The 26,595-nt window shown below is 38.8% G+C and overlaps 2 protein-coding genes and 1 long non-coding RNA gene across 4 annotated transcripts in view; 1 reads left to right on the forward strand and 2 right to left on the reverse strand.

Moving 5' to 3' along the window:
- Positions 1-317: 317 nt before the first annotated feature.
- Positions 318-21,173, reverse strand: myo1f (myosin IF). Its single transcript, XM_032524886.1, has 28 exons — positions 20,940-21,173; positions 17,262-17,390; positions 15,178-15,267; positions 14,985-15,079; positions 14,783-14,870; positions 14,536-14,625; positions 11,948-12,079; positions 11,634-11,768; positions 10,950-11,082; positions 10,284-10,468; positions 10,059-10,139; positions 9,823-9,909; positions 9,523-9,609; positions 9,076-9,243; positions 8,142-8,227; positions 7,970-8,051; positions 7,713-7,819; positions 7,527-7,625; positions 7,257-7,401; positions 6,173-6,287; positions 5,902-6,071; positions 5,012-5,157; positions 3,869-4,015; positions 3,643-3,791; positions 3,430-3,492; positions 2,783-2,990; positions 1,578-1,738; positions 318-1,151 (listed from the first exon to the last, which is right to left on the reverse strand). The coding sequence occupies exons 1-28, from the start codon at positions 20,940-20,942 to the stop codon at positions 1,075-1,077; spliced, it is 3,258 nt and encodes a 1,085-aa protein (XP_032380777.1). The 5' UTR covers positions 20,943-21,173; the 3' UTR covers positions 318-1,074.
- On the forward strand, positions 1,884-2,893 carry LOC116694984 (uncharacterized). The gene is made up of 2 exons (XR_004333323.1): positions 1,884-2,593; positions 2,767-2,893. It is a non-coding gene; the product is annotated as an uncharacterized LOC116694984 (long non-coding RNA).
- A 1,003-nt stretch (positions 21,174-22,176) lies between the features above and the next one.
- adamts10 (ADAM metallopeptidase with thrombospondin type 1 motif, 10) overlaps positions 22,177-26,595 on the reverse strand; it is a 49,595-nt gene continuing 45,176 nt past the window's right edge. The window contains exons 24-27 of one of the 2 annotated variants that reach the window (XM_032524884.1): positions 26,360-26,536; positions 26,110-26,275; positions 25,511-25,570; positions 22,177-25,399 (exon numbers count right to left, since the gene is read on the reverse strand). In XM_032524884.1, the coding sequence (XP_032380775.1) occupies positions 25,290-25,399; positions 25,511-25,570; positions 26,110-26,275; positions 26,360-26,536 (513 nt within the window). In that variant the 3' untranslated portion in view covers positions 22,177-25,289. The remainder of the gene's footprint in view (positions 25,400-25,510; positions 25,571-26,109; positions 26,276-26,359; positions 26,537-26,595) is intronic. The other variant, XM_032524885.1, reaches the window with a different exon arrangement.

A 26,595-nucleotide genomic window follows, 5' to 3' on the forward strand; every position in this document is an offset into this window, starting at 1 on the left:
GCAATGCCAACATGTTCTGACTTTGACCTTTTCACACTTTTTCAAGAAATACTTCTATTCACACTAGTCATTAATTAAACTTTTCTTTACTGCAGTAGGCTATATACAATATATATTATTACTTGTAATTGCCAGTGTTTCTAAAGTGCTAAATTGAAGCACAAGAACAAGAATAAAACATAAATAGTTACGCTGCTGCACTTTTCCTTTTTATTTATTTCTTTTTCTTGACTTTACCAGGTGAAACTTTTTAATAAAAAATGTTTTAACAGAAAAAGAAAAATCAACTAGGTGTTAGGTGTAAACTCTTTATTTTTCATACAAAAACAGATATTGATTAATGTGAGCAAAGTATGTTAATTTACAAAATCAACAATTTAAAAAAATAAAAATGCAAAGTTGGCAGAAATAAACACTTTTAAACTGTAAAGTTAATAAGTTTCTTACTGGTGATACCACCAAAACCAGTGCCAAAATTCCTTGAGGTAAAATTATGAAAATATATTTATTTTCTTTTGTTGAGGTGAAAAAATATATGAGAAAATACCAACAATATTAGTAATAAACAATGATCAGAAGTATTGTCTCTGTCATGCCTTTGCTTTGAAGCAAGTTTGTTATGGTGCAAACACTGAGTTCAATATAATAAAAATAAAAATGTATGTATTATTATTTGATTTTATGCTGTTGTCGTCACGAATACTGAGCAGAACTGGACGTTGCTTTGGTGAAAAGCTTCTGAAAATATAAACACTGCAGACACCAGAAAGCAATGCAGAATATTCAGAATGTGTTCTCAACTTTAGCTTTGATTCATTTTCAGTGAAGTAACAGCTCTGAGAAAGGTGTTGTGCGAGTGCAGGCAAAGTCAAAGATCTTGTTGCTGTCATTCAGAACCAGAACAGATGAAACCTGAGCAGCTCTTTGCTGTGAAGAGGTTCACGCTTAAGTTTCCATTATGGACTAAAAGAACAATTCACAGGCAGTTTTTAGCGAACAGTGTGCACTGCTTTCAACAAACACATATTTCTCTACAGACATCGAAAACGTCCACCAGGACAGATCAAGTCCTGCTCAAATCTTTTCCACATAGTTACCAGGGAAGAGACCTTCCCTTCCTCGAATCCTGCCCGTCCACCAGCCCGATGGATCTGCAGAGAAATAGGCAGAGAGAAATATCAGGAATCACTGTGGGAAGTTTGCAAATTTTAATTTTTGAAGTTTTATGGTCATATGCACAGTAAGGAAACATGTTTCCCTGTACAAAGAAATTGTTCCTTTGCTGTCCACAGAATGCTAATCAATGTAAAATCTACAATATGTACTACAAATGTAAAAAATCAATTATTTTAAAAGGCAGCATTTGAAAAATATAACAACAACAATACGAATAATATAACAAAAAACGGTGTGAATGTAAACTGCAAGTTATGCATGTGCAAACTGAAAAAATGTAAACAGTCAAGTTCAATAGTAATAGTAAACAGTGTGAATGTAAACAGTGCAAGTTATGCATCTGCAAATTGAAAAAATGTAAACAGTCCATGTTGCTTGCTTTCCTTTTCATTTCAACACACCTTCTTTGACGAGGTCGAACACTTCGCTGACCTCAAAGCTGATCTCGTCCGTGTCCTGGCCGACGTACTGATATATTGCCCGGCAGCGGGGCCCCTGGGGCCGAGGCTGTGGTTTAGGAGCTGGAGGAGGTCGCTGACTGATGCTCCTTTTCCTCTGCTTCCTGTGACAAAGAGATAAAGGAGCTGATGAAGAGTAAACCTTCTTTTAGGCTAAATGGTCAGACAGGGAGAGTCCCACCACAGAGAGGACATTCCGGTTTGTATATCTTCATTTATTAACTCTCTTCATGCTTTATCTTCAATGCTTTTCATGCTTTATCGTCATGGTTTCTTCATAAGCAGTATTTACAGCACATCAGCTGAGTCATACCAGAACTTTCTGTTTCAGAAGTTCACATCAACATTTTTAAAAACAGATTACTAAACATCCAGCCTCAGATTATTGGTTGTGTTGTGGGGCTGCTTAAAAATTCATGCGAGCTGTAGTTTTTGGTAAACATACAAATGAATTGTTACTTAACTCATAATCACAAAACTGCTAATAATACAGAAGCAAGTGTCGTAGTAAAAGCTCATTAATCTTGGTTAATCCCAGCAACATATTTCACTTTTTTTTGTGAAAGATAGATGAAAGAAACCTCAATTAGAGATTACATTGAGTTAAAGCATCAGCATGTTTTAAACAAAGTGCTTGCCAAAATGTGTCTGACAATTTCTGTCACTTTCAGAAACCAACAATCCAACGTGTTTGACCACTTCAGGCAGTGATTGGCCAAGTGTGTGGAGGTGTTAAAATAAAATGTTTTCATTCTTCACACTTCTGTTACCTTTTGTGTGAAAACGAGTGCAACTCCATGCCTTTTAAGAGAGACCCCACATTTAAGGGATTGTTGTATCTTATCTTGCTATGACGAACGTTTTTATGCCCTATTTATTAACACAAAACAAAGCTGTTTGTTTTAAGGCCTTTCCAGAAACTAGGGGAACAGAAGCTCATCAGGACTTTCTATAAACAGGTTTATCTCTCTCACAAACATGTAATCATTTGTTCGGACTGAGTGAGTGTTGAGCCTCACCCTGATGTGTCTTAACAACTCAAAAAGCTTGGGTGCTCTCATTCTTTGTGACTAATCAGCTCCACCCACACATGCCATGATCATCCCTTCCTTCCCTTTTTTCACATCTCAAGAAGGGATCTTTCGTACCCTGACATGCCCTGGTCAGGCACGTTGAGGAAGTCCATGTTCCCCTGGTTGTACTGGTTGTGGGCTGGGACTCGGGGGGCCCTCTGGGAACCCATTTTTGGTAGAGCTGTGCTGGGGGGCCGGCCATGTTTGTGTGGGGACGAATATGTGATATCTGATGGTGGGTTGTAAGGGGCTCTAGAAACCTTGGCTGCTCCATTCTGGTGCGCTGGGGAGAGAAAAAATGGAACGAAAGTAAAGACAAAACCTCCAGATTTCAGTAACCAGCTGCTTCTACTCAGATATCATCTCAAATTTAAGTTATATAGTGGGTTTGAAATGGTAAAGGTGGATTAAGTGTTTGGGCAATTTTTACGTAAGTAAGTAGCAACACATCAAGTAAAATGTACTGTCAAAGCAGGCAGAATGACTCCTGTCAGTGTTATATTATACTGTATTATTGGATTGTTACTGCCTGCGATGTGCATACAGCAATTTTGTTGTAGCTGGTTAAAGTAAAGCTAAATCTACAACAATACACCATATTTTACAACAAGATGATCTTGTTTTGTCTGTGAAACCTTTGTTTTCAAAGTAAATTGTAACTATAGCTGTCACATAAATGTAGTGGAGCAAAATGTACAATAATATATAAGTTGTAACTTTACCTCTGCTGGCAACATTAATTCTTCCTCCACCACGAGACTGTTGAGCACTCTTCTTGGTTGGTTCTGGGGAAAAAAAGCTTAGTTAAACATAACATTTGCATAAACAAGAATCTACAGTATGTATGGTTAGTTTCATCTTTGTAATCTTTTCTTTAATTTGCCATGCTTCTCCTTATTTCAAGGCTGTACTGTATCATTTTTTTTTTAACTTACTGGAGGACTTGGGTAGACCATCTCCTACTGTGATAGTGAGGGTCTTCCCTCCAGGTTTGAGCTGGGCCAGGTCCCCTTGACCGCTCTGAAACACCACCACCCTGGAGCCTCCTCCACCCCAGCCCTCCTTCTTCACTCTGAACTCTAGTCTGAATAGAAATGAAGTGTGTAAGTTATTTGTGTTTCTATGTAAATAAATGCTCTCTGAGTGTGTAGGTTCCTCTACCTGTCAGCGAAGGAGATTGTCAGTTTTCTCTTGGTCACCTCCTCGTAGCGTTTCAAGAGCAGACTGAGGAACTCTGTCTTAAAGTTGGACTCCAGCAGACTGTCGTACTGGACCTCATGTAAGATAAAGAAATCATCCTGTCTTGTGCTGATGAGAAAAAAAAGCCCATTAAGATCAAGATACAAAGAAACATAGGCTTTTCAAATTAAAAATTTAGAATTAAATTTTATTGGCAGTAGTTGCTGAAGTCAAATATGTTAAAGCTGTGTCAAGCGGTACTGAAAGTACAATGGTGATACTGAAAAGAGTTTAGGTTTCAAAGGTTTCAAAGTGTAAAGGCTGAGTGAAGTTGAAGTGAGTCAGTTTATGGGAAAAGTCAATGGCAGTGGAAGACATATTTAGATTGTATGTTAAAGTTATTTAACTTACATAAACAGTAATTTAAATATATGTGAGAAGTTTAGAGGGGAAATGTCTCTTTGGTTGAACTTCTATCAACTCATTGACATCTGAAACATGACAGCCAGGAGCATCACTGACACAAGACACTGTTTTTTTATAATGGCCAAATAGGTTGGAACATGTGCTTAAATTTTTTAACAATTTGTTGTATTTTATAAAGTTTTGATGTAAACATTTCAGTTACTTTTAAAGTAACTTCTAACTAAATGAGGGGAGTAGAAGCACAAAGTAACATAAAAAATGGAAATACTCAAATAAAGTGTAAGTACCTCAAAATGTACTTGAGTACTGTACTTGAGTGAATGCACTTAACTTAATATTACAAGTTAAGTTCTAATATTAAGTTGTTAGTTAAGTTTAAGTTAACATTATATTAACTTAACATAATGTAAATCAAGCAGGACGTTTTTTTGAGTTAATCATGTATAATTCATGTTTGTGGCCCTGGAAAGGTCAAGTTCTTAGCAGAGATAGAACTCAAAAGAAAATCAAATTCTGCGACTTCTCAGTTCTGCAGAACATTTTCATATGCTATATTTACTCTGCACTACTCACACAGTGGTTATTGACTGAGAAAGTAACATGCTAGTTCTTGTATTTTCCACCACAGCTTCAACCACAAATGTCAAAAGTTACTATTACCAGGTGTAGTTAAACATCTCTTGTGAACTAGAGACCTACCTGAGAGAGACACCACTGATGCTTCCAAACTCCAGTTTTCGTTTTAGCACCTCCTTTATCTGTCCCTTCTCAGGTCCTTTCTTCACCTTCTCTCGACCAATCAGATAGATGCCTTTGGGGGTCATGATCAAATCTCTCTTGATAGACTGGGTTGGGAGAGAAAAAAAGGAAGTGAGAACTGTGAGCAATAATAGAAAGGAGAAATCCACAGAGAGCCATCCTATCTTCCTGTCGGAAACCTTTTTAATCAATGTCCATTACCTTCAAGCCATTGCCAAATTAGTTGATACAAAGATAATTAAGATTATGAGCTCCACAAAACTCTGTTTTTTTCAGTATGAACGTGGTCAGAAACTAGTATTGTCCGGTGACTGTCCCTCGCAGAAACTCAAGTGAAGATAATTACTTAAAGTGCCGATATTACGCTCATTTTCAGGTTCATAATTGATTTTTGAAGTTGTTCCAGAATAGGTTTACATGGTTACATTTTCAAAAAACAACATTTTTTTTGTATCCACATAGCTGAAGATCCTCTTTCACCATGTGTGTTTAGGTCTCTGTTTTAGCTACAGAGTGAGACATCTCACTTGTTTTAAGCTACATAGTGAGGTTCAGTGCACCCCCAGAGTGGGGTGGACTGAACTGAAAGCTTTTATCATGTGGACGCAGCAACAGTTTTGTTGTCATTACTTAGAATTCGTCATGTTTGTTGTCACTACTTAGAATTCGTCATTGTTTGTTTTCATTACTTAGAATTCCTCATGGGGGCGGCAGAAACTACGCACTGTAGCTTTAAAGGGGACAGACTTCTGCTTCATTTACTGTAAACATGTCTAACATAAACTCAAATTAATTCTAAATAAACCCAACAATGCTTTGTGAAACTTCACCTTGAACCTGCGGTCATACTTGTTGACACAATCAGCGAAGTCAACACGCTCCCTCTTGGTCAGGAACTGTCGCAGCTCGGGCCTCGTCTCCAGGCCGAGGTAGTCTCCGACAAAGTTTCTGTTGATGCTGTTCTTCCTCCGCTCCTTTGAGTTGTACAGGATGTCTGAGGCTGTGTTGCAAGGATGCAAAAACGGTCAGAAACAGTCACACAGCTACAAATGTGTAATTGTGGTAGGAACACTATGGAGAGGTTTTGTCTTTGTAACTCACCCTCCTCTCTCATCTGTTCATACTTCTTCCTGGCAATGTATCTTCTCCAGGATTTCTGAATGATCCTGGCAAATGTGTCAAACTTCCTCTCCCTCATCTCCTCCAGCAGGAAAAGCTGTGGAGCATACAGCACGAGGAAGGACATTCTATTTTGTCACTTATTTCTAGTTTTGCATCAATTTGCTGTCTGTTCATGTGAACGTGTCTTTGTTAAACAAGCTCGCAGAATGTCACAGCATGTCATTTGAAGTGCTTAAAGCTGTATCTTTACAAAAGATGCAGATCTTAGTTCTGGGTAGAGAAAGTTTTCACATTATTTACTGAAACATGCAATCATTTCTAGCCACTTAGGGGCCAAGTCTAATATCAACTCCATTTGACCTCTGTCAGGGTAAATAGCTGCTCTTTAGCTGCTAAATGCTCCACTATGTTCACCAGCTAGTGTCTAACTGAGTCTGTCTGCTGTTTGATGCTACAGTGGGTTTTCTTCCGCTAAAAACAGCTGCCAATTGTTGCTGAAAACAACGCTATAAGAACAGTGAGAGTGACCCAGAAGTTTTGGCCGACAAGTAAGCAACGGTCTTCTAAAGCTCCATAAAGCACAGCGTATCTGCAGAATCAGGTGATAATTCTCTGTAGGTTCACAAGTGACCCCTTTTACATTGTCACACAGTTTTTACATTGTCATTTCATTTTTATTTTTATTTTAAAGGACTAATGATTAGTTGCAGTACCCCATAATGGTACTTCATTCACACAGTCTATGAATAGATTCTTATTGCTGATGTATTAATGTTTAAGTGGCATTTTACTGTTGTTGGGATGAAGCTAACGTTAAGCAGTTTTATTTGTAACAATGCATGATATTTTATACGCTCATTATGCTTTTTTATGCAACATTATAATCTGTAAATGATGAGTTAAAGTACAAAGTAGCATGAAATGGAAATACTAAGTAAAGCACAAGTAACTCAAATGTGTACTAAAGTACAGTTTGTAAGCAAATGCACCATGTTACATTCCACCATGGATTTATACAGATGCAAAATACAACCCGCAATGAAATATATAAAAAGCTGGTTACCGATTCCGGGTTCTTGACAAAGACCTTGGTGCGTCCCATCTGGTACTGGTCGTTGTCCATGTTGACAGAGCGGAGGAGGTGAAGGACCCCCTGCTGTTCTGGACCCCTCCAACACGGCCACGTCTCAGCTGTCAGAATGGCATACCTGGATACAAGTGCACACACACATCAACCAAAAGTCAACCACTTTGAGAGTGTGTCTGAGCGGTGTTCTTCTTTCAGGACAACACTCAGAAATAGATGCACCCTTCCAAAAAGTAATGAACTCACCTCATCAGAAACTTGTTGAAGACTCTGCGGTATGCAAATCCAGCCCTTCTCACACGAATGTTTTCCCGCAGTCCAAGGTATTCGACCTGATGCCTAGCCCTAAAATAACAAATGGAATACCATCATTCCTTAAGAAGAGTTTAAGTGTGTTTGAGTGCACACGTTTGTCACCGTGAGGACACTGACCTGCTCTCCTCCCAGTCTTTTGGTCTTTTTGTCTCATTGGGTTTGAGGCAGCGGATATAGTGCGGAGTGCATTTCATCAGCGTGTTCACTAGATCATTAGCTTGTTTCTGTCAAAAAACAGCGTGTGATCAAATTCATTGTTACAGGACACCCAAAGAATTCTTTCTTTATTGTGTTTATGCATATTTAAACTGAGGGGGGAAATGAAGGCTACACTGATTTGAGTATTTCAAGTTACTCTGAGTTGAAACTCTCACCTTGATCTTTGAGCTGGCTGTGGTTGGCCTGCCTTTCTTCTCATTGTTGAGGTTTTCAGGGAACAGGCTACAGATGAAGTTACTGTAGAAACAAATTTAAGGGATTTCCTCAGTGTACTTTTTAATTAAACTTATTATAAGTGAATACATCAGATTGGTGTAAGAGGCTTACTATTCGCTGCTTTGCATGAGCTCAATGAGGTCAGGGAATAGCACATCCCGGTTTCTTTCACAGAAGCCGTTGATATCGTATGACACCTGAGATGACATCAAACATTACAACTGCTGTGTAAACTTTAAAAAAACAATCAAACATTATTTTGTATCAACCTGATCTCACAGAATTCCGTGAAATGAACACAGCCCCTTAACTCAAAATGTGTGTCAGTTTCACAGAATCACAAAAGATTCTGTGATGGGCCCACGAATGAATTCTGGGAAATTAACACGGCCCCTTAATAGTCTGTGATTGGCCCACGGAACAATTTTGTGAAATGTATACAGCCCCTTAAGTTAAGGAAAAGGTTGTGGGTGAACAGTACGACAACGGGTTGCGTTTAGGAAAAGAAGACCGGGTTGGCCATATACAGCGGACGGGTTGGGTTCAGGAAAAGAACAACGGGTTGGTTGTAGGAAAAGAACAACGGCTTAGTTTAGGAAAAGAACAACAGGATAGGGTTTAGGAAAAGAACAACGGGACTGTTAAGTTCAGAATCAGAATTTCGGGCTTTCACACTACTTGCTACCGTTGTCGCTCTTAATGCTACATCATCTTCTCATTGACTTTACTCTAGCATTGTTTTCCGTGGTGGCCACACGGAATTTTTACACATTCCGTGCCACTACCACTTAATGCGGGGTAACAGTTTGTGATAATTTCACGGAATTCAGATTTTCCGATGCAGCTTTTGATTTAGTAGGGATAAAAAACACTTTCGGTTTACTGTGTTCATGCGACAGCAAATGTTTACTTTGTCTTGGTGGGACCAAAACCTCAATCACAACACACATCAGCCAACAAACTGTTTCAATTCAATATAATACATCATCTTGTCATTAGTGTTTCTGCTGCAGGAGTGTCAGTTTGACTGATTTCAGGTTCCTACCTTGCCAGCGTAGTGGTGTATGACAAAGCCAGAGTTCCAGTTGTTGAAATGTTCATGTGTTCCCACGGCGGCCTGCAGTTTCTGCAGCAGAGTGCCATCTGCACCTTCTCCTTTGGCATGCAAAGTGGCACACACATCATCCAGCACGCTCATTATACCAGGAGGGTTCTGCAAGGAGAGGATGGTATGTGTGAATCTTACTGGAAACAAACAATCACCACTTGCAACTAATAATACACATTTGGAAAAGTCTAGACAGAAAAGGCTGTTTGTGATCACACCTTTTTTCCTGACTTTGTCTCTGGGAATCATAGACACGCTAGTTCAGTTGAGGAGAAGTACACTTATTTCCTCTTATGAACAAGTTCAAATTGATCTGTGTAAACCCTGTATTTATTTGTTGGTTTCTTGGTTGATACTCGGTTAGTGATGCACTCAAGAGCTTACCAATTTATTTTCAATGAGGTCGCACACAATCTTGTTGTTGAAATAATCAATGGGAGTCCACTTTATGCCCTCCTGCACATACTCTTCCTGAGACAAAATTAGAAGACATAATTAAGAAAGGAGCTCAAAAGAAAACAGGTTGAAAAGCATTTCAAGGCAGTGGGTTTGAAATATTCACAACCATTTTCAGACTAGATTAAACAGAAGCTTTATAAAGTGCATTGTACCAATGTTGAGAGACACAGAAGACAAACCAAGACGTGGCAGAATTTACAACAGCAATAAAAGCAATGTAACTACCTGCTCAGCCTTCAGAGTCAGTTCAATAAAGATCTGTTGCAGTTTCTCGTTGACAAAGTTAATACAGAACTGCTCAAAACCATTTTTCTGCAGGGGAGAACACAATCTAGTCAATGTCAGATTATCACCACGGTAAAACAAATCCTGCTGTGCTGTACCATCTGTAAAACTAACTTTATTTTATTTTAGGGGATGCATATTAAAATGATGGAACTGTAAGTTGGAGGAGGACTAACCTTGAATATCTCAAAGCCGTAAATGTCAAGAACTCCGATACTGAATTCTTCGTGTGGTTTTTGAATGGCTTTATTTATGGCCTGGAGAAGACGGACGGGGTAAAGGCAGAAGGGAAGTATTTAATACAGAAGCATTTATCTCAATGTGTGTATGCATCTCAGTAAAAAGAGGATGCCATGTTCATTTAATCTGTTTTGTTGCTATTGAGATCAAAAGTTACCCACCTCCACCAGGTAGTCAAAGAGTCGTGCGTAGAGGGCTTTGGCCAGGGCGTCTCGCGTGTACGTGGCCTGCTCTGTGTTAAGGGTCACATTAATGGACTCATTCTTCCCTGACCATTTCCGGCTGGTGAGCTTGTCCTGCAGACGGTTGGGGTCAACGCCCAGCAGATAAGCGGGGAAGGCAAGCACTGGAGCATACAAAAGTAAAGTATTACAAATCAACACATGCATCAATAATGCATTTTTTAGGCTTGTAATAAAGATTCAGATGTGTTCAGCTCCAAGATTAAAAATGTACAGACTGCCTGAGTATGGATGACTGCAGTGAATACAGACGTAACTGAGTACAGTCTGCAGTAGCTTAAATTGTAGCCACTGTGGGATGGTAAATCTGCCATCCTGGATGTAAACACCAATTATCTATTGTGCAGAGAATCCCCAGGCAGCAAGCAAAGGAGAAGATAAACAAGGTGGTACTGATGTGCACAACCTCTATCAATTAGCAGGATGTCTGCCATGGGACTGCTTTGTCATGGTGAGCTCTAATTTTCTCATATCCCTTGGGGAGAAAACAGGATATTTTATACGCCAGGTGGGAATGTTTGTGCACATGCACGGATGAATGAATCCATTGGGTCTGATGTGTTGTGTCTGAATTGCCTTACTCACAGTCCGGGCTTTCCACCTGCCCATAGTTGCCTGCTTCTACGAAACTGATGTTTCCCAGGTGGAGGATGCCTGCGACAATTTGCAGCACCTGAGTCTGGTCGTCTCCTGGGATCCCAATCACCTGCATGGCTTCCTGGAAACCACAACACATGAGTAGACAGTGAGGGCAGCAGTTTGTAGCCTTTGCAACAACAACCATGGGTGTGATTCATTGGATATGTACACTGTATATATTTTTTTCTTTTTTCTTTTCACTTTATTGGATAGTGTCAGTGGATAGACAGGAAAGTGGGGAGAGAGAGAGAGGACGACATGCAGCAAAGGGCCGCATGTCGGATTCAAACCCCGGCCACTGCAAAGGACTCATGGGGCGCGTGCTCTAAGAGGTCGACCCTTTATTGGAGATATTTGACTGTCAAACCCAAATTAAAACATTTTTATTTTACTACACATTTTTTTAATTTGTGTTACTTTGGTTGGGGAATATTAAGCTACTATAGCACTGGGTTCCTTAAAGTCTGGATTACCAACCGGACAAAGCAGGCAACTCTCCCTGGGTCACAGACCTCCATCAGGCTGCTCAAAACTTCCCAGGATCACTGTGTAGCAGTTATAGACTGGTAGCATATGGTTTATGGTCTCCCTCTTGTTGGGAACCACTAAATTTCTCCAGTATATTTGTACCATAGTCTCTTGGAAGTCTTTGCTGTCATTGGTCCCATCCACCTTGTAGGTCCCAGACTGGTTGAGGTAGTAGTAGTAGTCTGGGGTCATGAGGCCCAGGCCCTCTTTCTGCTGAGCGTTGGCGCCCTCTATCATCTGGAGGACAACAGTGCAGGCAGAAGAACAGTTAAACATGAATCTTTGAGGCAGTGGGCACCAACAAAATAGAGAAATAGTTCAATTTCATCAACATGTAATTGACTGAATGAATTGTGAGCCATTAATGTGGAGCTGGTTTTCCCGAATAGGCTGTTTTTAAAGGCTGTGACTCTGACCTGGTAGTAAATGTGGAAGTTCCTCTCGTTCTCATTCTGGCTCACCACCCTCGACTTCTCCAGCAGGAAGTTAGAGATTTTGCCACCGTCTGGCTCTCCTCCTCTGCTGAACTGAATTTCAAAGTATTTCCCCTGGTAGATGCAAAAATAGGAGGTGGCAAACAGGCTGTCAGTAAATCTGTCAAATCTGGTCAACTCCATTGGTCAACAGTTGCAAAGTACGCCTACAAAGGTAATCTTTCCTCATTGTACACTCACCCTGACACATTGCTTAAGCCTTGTTAAGCAATAAATGAAAGAATGTGGTTGTTGTCTTATGTTATACATGGACGTGTGCAATACAGTTTTATTTAAGCACCGCTGGGAGGGTGCACTTGTAACTTTGTTGCATTCTTTGTACTATGACTGACAATAAAGGCTTCTTATTTAAATAAAAGATAGCATATAGAATCAACATTTCCTAAACAACTGCTGTCAGGATAATACAGTCCTCAAACATTGCAGCATTGTTTCAAATAAAAACTGTGACCTCCATTGTTGCTACATCTGTATGAGAGGGGAAATGTTCTGCACACATCTGTCTGCATTAACCCGTACAGAAGATCTATTGTGCTACATCAACAGTGACAGGAAACTTTACAACTTGATTTCTTGCACTAAAGATGCACACATGCACATCGATTGTGGTTTATGGTGTGAAATTAAAGCATTGGGACCCCACTGATGAGAGACAACAGGGAATAAAAGGAAATGTATTTTAAGCAAACCGATACCCCTGCCAGCCTACAATACTTCTTTGGTGCTTTGTAACACCACAATCGCACACTACTTGGCTCCGGGTTATTATATGTATTTTTAATACCCTTTTCTACAGTCTGTGCATACTGTACATTCAAAACACTTAAAATACTTTATTTTCCCATTTAGGTCGTTGGATTCATTATCTCTTTGAATAGCATGACCAGTAACTTTTGTTATGCTTTGATTAAGCTAAAATGATTAGTCGACTAGTGATCTATTTTTATATATATATATTTTTTAAGAAAAATATTAAACGTTTTCTGGTTTTAGCTCATCAGTTGAAAAGATGTGCTTTTTCTCTGTCTAATGGGATTTGGGACTGTTGGTCAGATAAAGTGTCACTTGTTATGGACAAAACTGCAATGCTGGCATGTTTAAGTGTTTAAAGAAATAACATTTAAAATGGGGGATTCTTCTTATTGAGATTGAAAGTTAATTGGAAACAGCAGTTGACCAAACAGTCTCCATTTATTAGCTATTCTGGAGCATTCAGTGGCATCCTGAGTTAGCCCAAGATTAAGATATTTTATCAACTGCTTCCAAGTTTAATGAACTTTTTATTGAATTGATTTTAACTCAACATGTGCGATAAGTCCTTAATGTGCCAAGAAATATAAAGAAGTGTAGCTATAATGGGTTACACATGAACTACCAGGATCCGACAAGTAAGATCTGAATATGCAGAATGGGATTTATGGTAAAGACAGTAAACGTATCATTTGAAGTTATGACTATCAAGTTTTGTATCTACTTGTCTTGAATTGTTTATTGTTTAAGTTTATTAAGGATCCCCGTTATTCATCATCATAGCAAAGACTATTCTTCCTTCATAACATTATGAAGCAAAATACACGTAGTCATGTCAGAACAATGAAAATATCCTGGATTTGATCAAACAAAAGCCACAGTAGCATGTTTCATGTTATAAAAACAACAAAACAGTAACTTGAAATAAAATATATAGTAAATTAAGAAAAAAAAAGGACAACAGAAAAGATTGACCAACAGAATGATTTTGGCTTAAAGGACATTAAAATGAATGGGAGTGGTCATGTATTAGGAGGCAATCATTATACATTTGGTCTACTCTGTTTGATTTCTAATACGTCAATGGTTCATATCTCTTTCTAGTCAAATGGTTCAATGTATGTCAGTCAATGAAATGCAAAAGACTATAACTACGGAGTAGCAGAGTCATGATTATACGTACATTGTGAAATTGTTCTGTGTTTATTTATTCGTATTTGCTGAACACTCAGTACAACCGACTTCCGCATTGTTGATGAGATGGTGTGGTCATCTCGGTTAGTCGGTGTTGTCAGGTTGTAAATGTTGTTGTTTTGTTTTTTAATGATTTTTTCTCTTAATAAGAAAACAACGCCGCCTGCTTGCAGCTCTGTGACCTCATGGTGACACTAAAGGAAACTACTCATCCTCTGGGCTCATTAATGTCTGTGTATATCTGTGCAAAAGAACATGGCCAGTAGTTGTGGAGACTTCATTCATTGCCATCTACAATGCGTTACTGCTAAAATGGCTGACAAATCTGTAAAAGCTTAAATAACTAAAATAAATTTAAACATTACAATGTTATGACATGAAAGCTCCTATAACATGTGGTGAACCTTTGTCAAATACTTCTTCTTATTATTATTATTATTACTATTACTATAATTAATATTATTGACAAACAGTGTGAGAACAATAAATAAAAAATGGTTTTAATAATTTGAATTCTTTACATTGCGTCTACAGTACATAGGTGTTAAAGTAAAGATTGTACTCACAAAACGACTGGAGTTGTTGTTGCGGACTGTCTTGGCGTTACCGAAGGCTTCCAACAGAGGATTTGACTGTAGTATGATGTCTTTTACATGCTGCAACACACACGCGCACACACGCACACACACACAGGCAGGCAGACAGAGAGACAGACAGACAGACAGACAGACAGAGTGAGACCCAACAGAAATACCTCCACACCACACTGGATGTTTAAAGGTGGCTTTGATTCATTGGTTTTTTTGTGTCTACCTGAACTTTTGACCCTCCTCCAGATACTTTGGAAATGTAACCCATGATGTATTTGGCAGCCACTGTCTTTCCAGCACCACTCTCCCCGCTACACCATTAAAAATAGCACACAACACACCACAAAACAAAATTTAAATTACAGAGTCTAATGTATCACCCAGAATAACTACACTGAGAAGAAAAACAGTGCTTTTGTGTTCACCTAATGATGACGCACTGGTTCTCTGCATCAATCATCATGTTTCTGTACATGTTATCAGACAAGGCGTAGATGTGGGGTGGATTCTCATATTGGGCCTACAGAGACAAATAAAGAAAGAAAAAAGTTGAAGGTGAACCACCGCACCACTAATATACAGTATATTGGTGATAAAACGACGAAGGGTTTTACTCACAGCTCCTTGGTAAAGTTCAATCTCTCTGTCAGTGAAATAGGGCATCTGTTTGAAAGGGTTAACTGATATTAATACGGAGCCGATGTATGTCTTAGCGGGGAAGTTCAGGAGCGCAAAGATTGTGAATCACCTCTTGTACATTTCCAATATATAGAGCCTCACCAAAATTGCCTTTTTGAGGCAAATATGGATACCAATATTTGTTATATATATAACATATTCTATATATATGCGTGAGACTTTGAGTGGGAAGTCAGGTCAAGTCAAATTTGTTCAGAATAGGACTGGGCAACATATCGACATTATATCAATATTGTGACATAAGACTAGATATTGTCTTTGATTTTGGATATTGTAACATCGTGATATGACATAAGTGTTGTCTATTCCTGGTTTTAAAGACTGCATTATAGTAAATTGGTGTGATTTTCTGAACTTACCAGACTATTCTAGCTGTTCTATCATTTGCCTTTTCCCCACTGAGTCATTATATTCACATTACTGAGAATTATTTACCTTAAATCTAAGTGTGAAGATATTTTGTCAAAGCATCAGTTATCAATACTACAATATAGCCGCAATATCGATATCGAGGTATTTGGTCAAGAATATCGTAATATCAGATTTTCTCAACATCGCCAAGCCCTAATTTAGAGGACATTTAAAAACCAAAGTACTTTACAAAGAAATTGAAATGACCTACAATTAAATAATTAGAACAAAATACATACACAAATAGCTGCAACAGATGAAATTAAAAGATGTTTAAGGTGGCTCTGAATCTTAATTAAATACTACATTGCTAACATTTGCTAATTCATACTCAGCACAAAGCACAGCTGAGGTTGATGGACATTCATCTTGCAGAAATTTGGTCATAAACCAAAGCATAGGACAAATAAAATATTGACCTGATGTCGGCACAAAATGGAAAGTTAGAGGATCCGAAAAGTTATTATGATTCATAACAATTCATTCAATAGTTGTCGTGCCATTTCACTCAAAACCACAAATGTCAAACTCATGGTGGCACTACAGGAAATGTCAGGATGACCAAAGTTAGGATCCATCATCCAGGGACTTTGAATGTCTGAACCAAATGTGTTGGCAATCCCATCAAATAGTTGTTGAGCTATTTCCATCTGAACCAAAGCGATGGGAAGGACATACACTGACATTGGCATCTGAGCAAGGCTGCTAGTCGGGCTAATAAACAGACTGTTCATCTGCAGGGATATACTGAGGACATGAGTCTACCATGTACCATGACTTCAGCAATTCTAAACACCTGTGCTCCACCCCTGATCATTACACGAAGGTTAACCACTTTACACTTCTTGATTACTGTGATAAAAGCACCTGGAAAGTCAGAGCACACCCTGCTGACACTAACCACCAGGATCCTTTACCATCTTTAATGTTTACTTATGACCAACAACTCAGAGGTTGTTTTTATGTATGTAGGAACATGGTTAAATAGTAGTTAATGATTGATGATCTACCATTAGTCATTCTTGAAACATTACAAATCTCTTGCAATCATGCCGCATTGCTGCCGTGGAGTTTTACTTGAAGTGATGTCAGCTGCTCTTGCTTGCAGATTTTATGTGAATTTTGTTTTCTGACTCTAAATATGGGTTGGAAGTTCAGCTGTGGTCTGAAAGACGGAAGTGAGCTGTTGAGTCAGACAGTGAATGCAGAAGAGGAAGAGTAAATTCATTGTATTTATGCCCTTATTTGTTTGTTTTTTTGGTTGGTCAGTTGATTGTTTTCACTGTATATATGTATGTTTCTTTCTTAGCAAAATAGTGTGAAGATGGTTAAGATGACATTTTCTTTAATCTCTCAATTTGCGGGTGCTTTTGAGTGATACGAGATAAAGGCGGGCATGTGGCTGGTGACAAAGAGCCACATTGTTGACACATAATGGTCAAACTTCCTTATCCAGGATCTAAAGGAGTCTGACTTTGTAATGATGTCAATGTAGCTGTTGCTAATCTTCCTAATGTCCACACAGTCAGATTGTCAAAATTCTGAATCAATATTTGTGACAACTACCACTAATTCAAGACAGGCCAGGATACAAAGATGTAGTCGTCCATGTATCTTTTCTTGAGGTTTTCCACAATAGCGTCCTCAGTGATCTTGGACAGCAGGACCATGTCGTCCACTCCGCTTTGCTTCACATTTTGACTCTGCCAGTGGTACTTCGCCTGAATTACACACCAGAGAGAGAGGGAGAGAGAAAGAGAAAGAGAATGAAATGTAATTTGTGGTTGACACATTAATGCTGTTTGTAAGTTGAATGATTGAATGGAAATAGTAACATGTGTTCAATATTTTAAAGTGGCACTTCAGTGATTTTACACATGACGCACAGTTTTTTGTCATGAAAGGTATGATTATAATGTTTTCTATGGCATTGGAGGGATCTTTCCGGTGTTTGAGTAAAGCTCGGCCTGCTTATGTTAATGTGGCATTTAAGGAACATCTTAATTCCTTAATTCCCTGTCATGAGTTAAAATGACTTTAGGTCAAGTACAAAAAAGCTCTTAAAACTAATTGAACTGAAGTGATAGAGAAAGAAAGTAATAAAGAAAGATAGATAGATAGATAGATAGATAGATAGATAGATAGATAGATAGATCAACATAGACAACAAAAACGAACAACCAAAAAAGAAAGAACAAAACTAGAACAACAAAAAGAAGAAAAAAAAGAAAAAACAAAAACAAACAAACAAACCAAACAGAAAAAAAAAGAAAATTAAAGAAAAAAAATATAGAAAAATAAAGAAAGAAAGAAAGAAAGAAAGAGGAATAACAGCACTGAGGACTGCAATGTACTCTAAGACCTCTAATGAAAAAGGTAAATGACAGAGACATGTTTGGCATCAGTACAGATATGTTTTAAGAATGCAACAAACTGTGGCCGCCAATTAAGGAAGCTGAGGCTGGTTGCCAAGCAACAGGTCACAAATGAGGTGAGCTCATTTTCTATGTGGGACATTTTTAGAGAAGCACCACCAAACTTTGTGTGGTGTCTGACTCTATACAGTACCTGATCACAACAACAAAGACAGCTCCAACTTAATGATTGTTGTGTTGTGAAACGATGTCTGCGTGAGCCCATTATTTCTTGTGACCAGACAGACAGCTTTCTGTTGACACCGCCTTACAGAACTATGAGGGGAAGCAGTCTCTTTTTGTCTTAGTTTTCCCTAAAAGTTGCTGGTCTGTTTGATGTGTGATGTGTGACAGCTCTCGTCATTGGCGAGGTGGTTAGGCTGTGGTCTGGGACTTCCACATACATAAACTCACAGGTACACAATGCATGCTGCAACTCAGACCCAGAGTCACCCGAAGAAAGAAATCATGCCATGACATTATAAAGAAAAGAGCTTCAGATCATAACAAACATTTAAACTTTTGTTTCATTTTGGTGCAGGTGTTGTTAGCATCATGGCCATACAACATCACTCCCAGCTGATACAGCAAAAGTTTGATACGTTTAGACGTTTTCTTTCACTTCATTTCCCTTCTTTTGTATTTCCTTTGTTACATTCTACAAACAAACCTTATTAAAAATATTCAAGAACTTAAGTGTAATATAACCACTAACCTTGCAGTAAAATTACTTGGAATTATCATAAAAAATAAGATCTTAAACCTAGCACATCAGTACAAACTTGCATTGTGCAACATGCAAGCATACTGAATACGTCCGACTAGGTTTAAGTTTTAAAGATGCAACAGACATCTTTATATAATTCATTCAATAACAGACATAACATGTACTGTATAAAGTCTTCATAATAAACAGTAGGCTATATGTGATATGTAGTGTCATTTAGTTGGAGTGTAAATCTGATTAAAACTTTTACTACAGCTTTCATTCTCTATCTTATAGATTCAAATGATATACAGTTTTAGTCTATAGTTTTTTTTTTATTAATAACAAAATGCTTGAGAAGACCAAAACCATCAGTGCGTTTCTTCTTCTCTCAGTATTTTTTGACTTCCCTTCACTGTCTGTGGCTGTCAGTCCAAAGTCCATTGCATGTGTAACTCCTACTCAAGCTATGTAAAAAAAATACACAATTTCCTAAAACAGCTGGGCACTGTAGTTTTTAGTGAATGTTACTCAAATAATAGTAAATAGTACATTTGCTGGGGATTATTTTCTGCGGTGGATTAATACACATACACATGGTGTATGTGGCGATTAACTCAAAATAAACTACAGCACCCATGCTTATTGTCATGAAGAAACATGTCACTAACTGTAAACTGAAAATTAATAAAAGTATTACACAAGGTTTACTGCAGGTATCATTATTTTGGTGAAAAATGGCCAATTTTAAAAAAGAAAGAAAGAATTTATACCTGTAGCCATGTTTTTTGTGGCACTCAAAAGAATCTTAAATACATAAAAAAACAAAACAAAAAACAGCATCAATCTCTGCCAGAAAAAACTTTTCTGATAGTTCCAGAAGATCCACTGACGTCGCTGTGACCAGTTTTCATTGAGAAACTACTCTTTAGATAGTGAACAGTTACAAGAGAGACTGGCTGTTGAGATAATAATGTAAATGATGTATGCCTTGAGAACCGCTAACAAAATGCCAGTCGACTCTGTCATATTGCGGTTCTGGCAGAGGTGAGACCCGCCAAGATCTCAATACCTCGCTGCATCCAACCGCAACTTTCTGCACAGTTATGGGAAGAAAAAAAAAAACCAAAGCTGTGTGAGCTGACCCTTTAACAGCAACCACACTCCTCAGCAGTTATTTATTTCTGAGACGCTGTACAATAGTGTACAAGCAGCCTTCTCAGGTCAGGTTCTTCTTTAACCACACCTTTGCCAGCATCTCCTTGTGACTCTAATTTTGAAAGGACAATAGCTCATTGATTATGGTACAACTGTTAAAAAACATAAAGGTGTTTAAGGTTAGAGTTAAAACACTGGCAGAAACATTGATCTGCACATTTTGGGTATCTTCACCCTTAAGAATGCTTAATAAATATAAGAGACCATTGGCTGTCCGTTATGACATCAACCATAGATTGCATGAGTTTGAGGACCACTCTGCGTGTGAGGAGGAAGTGTTGTGACAGAAACTAAAGGCCTCCCCTGTAGTCCACTTCCCCCTCTCACACCTCATCTCTGCCTCTTGTGAAACTCTAGAAACTTTGTACATGCTACCGGTTCTCTTCCTGCAACCGCCATACATTGTTTTCAGCACTATATGAGATAAATCTTGTAACCAGAGATTACACTACAGCTCAATGAGTTCATATATATATATCAATATATTCAGGATAATATATTCACCTGATTATTTTAACATGAACCCTCATTACATGTAATATGTACATGTTTGCTCTGTATACAATTTAAATCAAAATTTCACAAATCCAAATCTACATTTTAATCTAAGACGTGATCATAAATCAAAGTAACAAAACAATGCAGTTAATGTATTTGAGCTGCCTTGAGTCTCAATGAAAGGATTCATCCTGAAAAAGAGGAAATTCACTCTGCTGCTGCTGTGAAGCAGCTGAATTTCTCTGACAGACGGCCTTCTAAGAAACGCTATCCCATCGTTCGTCATGTCCCAACTGACTTCAAAGCGTGAAATACCCTTTTCTGGCTTAACAAATGGAAACTACTGAAATGAAATGCATTGCATTGTGAGCTGGTGTAACTTTTACACACAGAAATTTGTGTTAGAGATAGCAAATGAAGGCGTGGTACCATACCATCGTTCTAGCGGACCTCCTCTCGTTCTCAGATGTCCACTGTCCAGAGAGTGGGTTTATTTGTGTGGTGTTAAAATCCACAGTCCTCAGGCTGCAGCCATCACACAACAGTCAGACAGTCGGAGCCAAGAGCAGCGTGCGAGCTACAAGACATCCACTGCAACATTCAAAAAGCTACTTCCTCCCACTCCCACAGATGTGTTGTGTGAAACAAGAACTGTGCACACGCACACACACACACACACACACACACACACACACACACACCACACACACATACACACACTTCTGTATTTCTGCCATATTTAAAGTCATCAGAGCGAGGATGACATACTGACCTAACGGGCTGGTGACAGCGTCTGTATCAGCAGATATAAAGGTTTAACCGCACAATTAGTCAAACCAATTCATCTTGCTGGCAACAGACAATATTTTGATGGCATTAACAACTGCACAGTGATAATTATCTTCAATCCGTTGCCAAATGATGGTGTTTCAGTTGAGAGTTGCCGGCTCCACCCAGGCTGTGGTTAGTGTCATCAGAAAGGCTGCAGTGCTTCAAACACCCATAATAACTGATGCAGGTTCACACATAGGTGGAGGGTACACTGAGATGACAAGTGTGTGTGTGTGTGTGTGTGTGTGTGTGTGTGTCTGTGTGTGTTGGTGATGTCAAACTGTGTTGTTTTTGCTGTTTCATGTAATTTTGAGCGAGAGTTTTCAAGTACATACTGTACGATAAGAACAGTCTTTTAAGGCTGCTTTTTGGGATGCTTAATTTAAACATGAGGTTTCTTGGAGTATAACTCTTGTACATATAAATACAAGTCGTTGTTGTAACAAGATTTTGGTTGAATATCTTTGTTTTGTCATATTTATGTTTTTGTCAAGCATATGAAATAGTGTTTGACTTGAGATGAAGACAGTACATGTAAGGAGGGTAGAATAGAGCATAAAGCTAAAAACATTAAAGGTACACACTCAAATATACATGTACACACACAGTATCCACGCATACCAACTGTCCAGTTTTTGTCATCAAAGTCTGATTGACGAGAGATGTCTCAGAGCCTCGTTTAGACAAAAAGAAGAAGTTCCTGCTACTGTCGCATCCAGAAATAGATCAGCGATGATCTCAACCTCTGTCTGGATGCTGAAGTGCGTTATTTTAGCACAAGTAAGTTGAGGACAGAAAAGAATAAATGACAAAATCCTGTTTCTTAGAATCAACAATGCATCATGTTTAATCAACTTAATATTTCCTTTTAAAAAGATGTACATGGGGGACAAACAGATTCAATTTCTATAGTATATTGAACAACATACAGTACATGTCATGTTATAATTATCATGTGACAAAACAAAACAACAATTACCGGTACTGTCCCTCTTATTTACTCAGATAAAACAGGCTCACTTCTCAGTGTGAACCTTTATTATAGGCACAGGTAGATATAGAGAAAATAAAATGTTTTTCAGACACTAAAACAAGAACTATTTTCTGAAACTTTATGTGCAACTGATAAATGATACAAAAAGTGTTTCAACATGTTCAATCAGGAAAAATTGCAGGAGTGAAGTTAGCTGAACACTGATGGCATACACTGCACAAAAACTTTAAATAACGTTTCTATGCCCCACGTGGATGGATTAGCAGTCTGTTTGAGACCCTACACACTATCTGAGTACTGAACATTTGTTAAGGCGTTCCCAAAACCTAAATATTTGTTTATGCTGCCCAAATAAATAATTTTTATAATCCGAAAATTGTTAAGATGTTAAGAGCACTGGGAAAGGCCAATATATGTACAGTGCCCCTTCAGAATTTGCTATGGTATTTGACATAATTCTAAAATTTGGATGGTGATTTTGAGGCACTACTGGCCATATTAACCAGGTCAGGGAGTGTACATTAAAAAGCTTACATTCTGATAGAAATGAACAAAGGAATCCAAAGAGGATGGCTGGTGGGAGATGGGTCCTGCTCTGCAGATTGGTATTGTTACAACAGGCTCAAATTCATTTCTGAATAATTAAAAGCACATTTGTTAAAATGACAACATTTACAACAACAGTGAACTAATAGCACCAATCCAAACCAAAGCACCACAATAAAACAAAACAAAACAGCATTGCAGCTTATCCCCATAAAGACAAACTGTAGCTTTGTCTCTTTACAATGAAATGATGTGACATGTAGTGTTAAACAGAGCTACTTTCAGCGGTGTTCAGGGTGAACGTTTGTGAAGACACCGGCTACAACAGAACACAGTGGACGTCACAGTGATGACTGATCTGTTGATTCTCTGAGGCTATTTAGGATTGAGAAACAGCTGAAACTGCAATTTTTAAAATCGGTGTCATTAAAAAAATCTTCAATGAAATCAGCGCTACACAAATGCACGTTTCCTGTACGATGAATGGAAATCTGTGACCTTTAAGGTGACATATCCCATCACTATCTTTAGGGCAATAGCTGACATTGGTTTGCACAGCGGTTTTGGGCTTTTTGAGAATTCAGCACACAGCTTTACGCTGACTGTGTTGATTCCTTAAAGCAACTATAGTCAATTGTTTTTATAATACCAATGAATGAAATGATAATGTGAAAGGGGTTCCTCATAGTGATGAACTTGAAGAGAATTATCACCTAAATTTGCAGCTCCCCTTGACTTTATGGTGTGTTATAGTAAGTTTCTAATTGTTTAGCTGTTCAGCCTACAACTTTACAGTTTTTGGTTCACTCTCATTGAGTCATTTTCAGCTGCAGCAGGCAGCTGTTTTCAATGAAAATGCTCTAAGAAAAATCACTGTACACTACCTGCTTTGCAGCAAACAGCAACCATAGAATAGTAGGTGAACATAGTGGAGCATTTAGCAGCTAAAGAGACAGATAACAGGAGTTAGTAGAGACCAAAACAGAGCTCAAAGAGAGTGAATATTGACTTATATTCATCCGGTGGACACAAACATGACTCCAAATGAATGTTGCAACAACTCAACAACTTGTTTCTACTGCCCCTACATGGTCAAACAAAATCAGCTCTTATCACACAGGCAGATTAGTTCAAATGATCACAGCAGACTTAACGATGGTTTCCAACAGCCATGAATACATCAGATCTGTGCCACAAAGAAATTAGATATTTTATGGGTGTGTAAATCCATCCTCAGATTAGTACTCTTACTATAAAATGCTGTTTGAAAGCAGTATGATCAGGTGTCTTCACTCCCCCTCACTGGCCCTACTTCTGCTGGGAGAGCTGACTCAACTGTGTCTCACTGTGCTCAGTGTTTCCAGTCATAGTAAAAGTTACTAGCACTGTAGATTGAGTGGTAACATGTGACCCCCCCCCCCCAAAAAAAAACACAAAAAAAGGCCCTGTGCTGAGGGATTTTCAGATAATGACACTGAGCCAAGCTGCCACAGCCACAAAAAGCAATCCTATTATCTAAAAATGTCCTGGTTAGTCAGCACTGGCTATGCTCACATCACTAAGTGTCTCCATGTGTCTTGAAGCTCTGTTTTACTGTAGAGGTGATAGCATTTAAGCAAACTAACCGAAATGGCAAGACTAAGGCAGGTTCACTGCAGTGAGACATTTATAGCTTCCATAGAGACATCAAGTCAAATCAAAACAAACGTAAGACACACAAGACCTCTGACTGCTGACACTGTGTGCAAATCAAACTCTGCTCATACTTCAGCTGAATAACAGCGAGGAATTGACAAATATGTTGATACAGAACAAAGCAATGGCATAGAAACAATGTGGTCAAGTAACTATTAGATAACATAGAAACAAATCTTTCATTTTATAGCATGAGATATTCCTCTTCATGGGCGAAGATATCTGGCATATCATTTGTTTTACAAAGTGGATTTTTTAAATTCGTAACTAAACAAATATCACCTGTTAACATACAGGTTTAAGAGAGTACTGCGACCAGCCCTGCAGCCAAAGAGAAATGAAGTAGCACCAAAATATTACAACAAAGGGATCATTAGAAAGACAGGCAATGGAGGGAAGTTCCTCTCTCCCTCTCTCTGTCTCTCCAGGTTTCTGCAGCCCTCCCTCCAGTGGAATGTAGAACTCAGCTCAGGCTGTTATGGTCCAGCTTGGCCCGGAGAGGCGTCTGGTTTGTGCTGGATCCTGGCTGGAAAAATGGTCCCTCTTTAACAGTAACAGGACCAGGTGTCAGTCCGACAGCATTCCAGCTCAATCTCTCACCCCTCTGATAGAGGTAGTGTGAGGGCTGCTGTTACAAGGCTCAGTGGGAGGGTTTCAGGCTTACTGTGAGTGTGTACAGGAACCAGAGAGCGGACGCTGTGAGCTTCACGGTGTCAGGTCAGTGGCCCTGGCAGGTCTTGCAGCACATTTGTCTGAAATATGGCCTGCTGCAGAACTTGAACCTAAGCACCAGGGGGCAGTAGGCCACAGTGTTCACATCTTTACACTCTGCAGGAAAGACAGACATGAAGCAGCCTGATCAATGCATTACAATGACCTTTTTAGAAACTGAACAGGATTTCAATAAAAAAAAACAAGAATATTATCATTTTTATGCACCTTTATTGTTCAGACTTATACGACTTGTATGGAATGACATAAATCCTCCCGGCATTTGGCCTGTGGATTAAATGATTAATTAATTAATTAATTAATTAACTTGATAATTGAGAATATCAGATATGCCACATTTTGTATATTAAATTTAATGCAATGCAATAAAAAAGTTGTATTATTCTGTATGCGTACATACACAATAGAGAATAATAAGTCCATTGGAGTTGGGTTACAAATTTATAAAAATATTCACTTGTAAATTAAAAAAATGTATGTCAACTGTAAACAACGAGAAAAGGCCAACTACCGGATTAATCACCGATATCTGATTACAAAGACAGCTTTCACAAGCTCCATTGGCAGCGCAGACTTTTACCTTTTACCTCATTTTAAGTGAGACATTTTCAAGTTTGATGACATCCAGTTCATGATAATTGAAATTAACTGAAATTTAAAATCAATTTGTTTAACAAAACTGTGGATTTTAAAATTGTATTCACAATAAGCATGACTTCTTGTTCCATTTCAAACTCTTAGTGGGAAATGGTTCTATAATGTTCTTTCTGTGACATATGAAGAGGAGCCATGATTTGACCTCTTACCTTCAGGGTTGTCTGTACTGATGGGCAGATTGAGGTCACATTTGCTCTTGCACTGCTGCATGCCTGCTGGCCGCTGATGTTCAAGACACTCATTGGACGGCTGGCGGGAGGGGGTCAGACACTGCACCGAACGCATCTCCTGACCCAGACCACACTTGGCAGAACACTAAGAACAAAACAGACACTGAGTTGTATAAAGTCCCAGTACTACCAGGAAGAGGAACAAAAATAAACCAAAAGCCTATAGTACCTCTCCCCAGGGACCCGTCACCCACTGAGGGGGAGGGCAGCGCTGCAGGTTACAGCGTACCCTGGAGGTGGGCCGGCCATGTTTAGGGCACTTGGACTCTGGTAGGTTGTCACCACTCTCCCCGCTCTTACACAAGACCACACGGTGCCTGTAGCCAGGACCACAGCTGGGCGTACACTGCAGACAGAACAAGAGAAAAAGCAGGACAGAGAAAAAACATCAAGCGGGGCAGGGAG

Source organism: Etheostoma spectabile, chromosome 9 (assembly GCF_008692095.1).
Source record: "Etheostoma spectabile isolate EspeVRDwgs_2016 chromosome 9, UIUC_Espe_1.0, whole genome shotgun sequence".
Classification (NCBI taxonomy): Eukaryota; Metazoa; Chordata; class Actinopteri; order Perciformes; family Percidae; genus Etheostoma; species Etheostoma spectabile.

Bases quoted from the DNA above. Each gene is read 5' to 3' on its own strand.
- myo1f (XM_032524886.1), bottom strand. The intron at 10,469-10,949 runs GTGAGTAAGGCA...TGTATGCTCCAG, and splicing joins GCAGGTGGAAAGCCCGGACT to TGCTTGCCTTCCCCGCTTAT. The intron at 7,402-7,526 runs GTGAGTTCATTA...ACTTGTATCCAG, and splicing joins TTCAACAAGTTTCTGATGAG to GTATGCCATTCTGACAGCTG.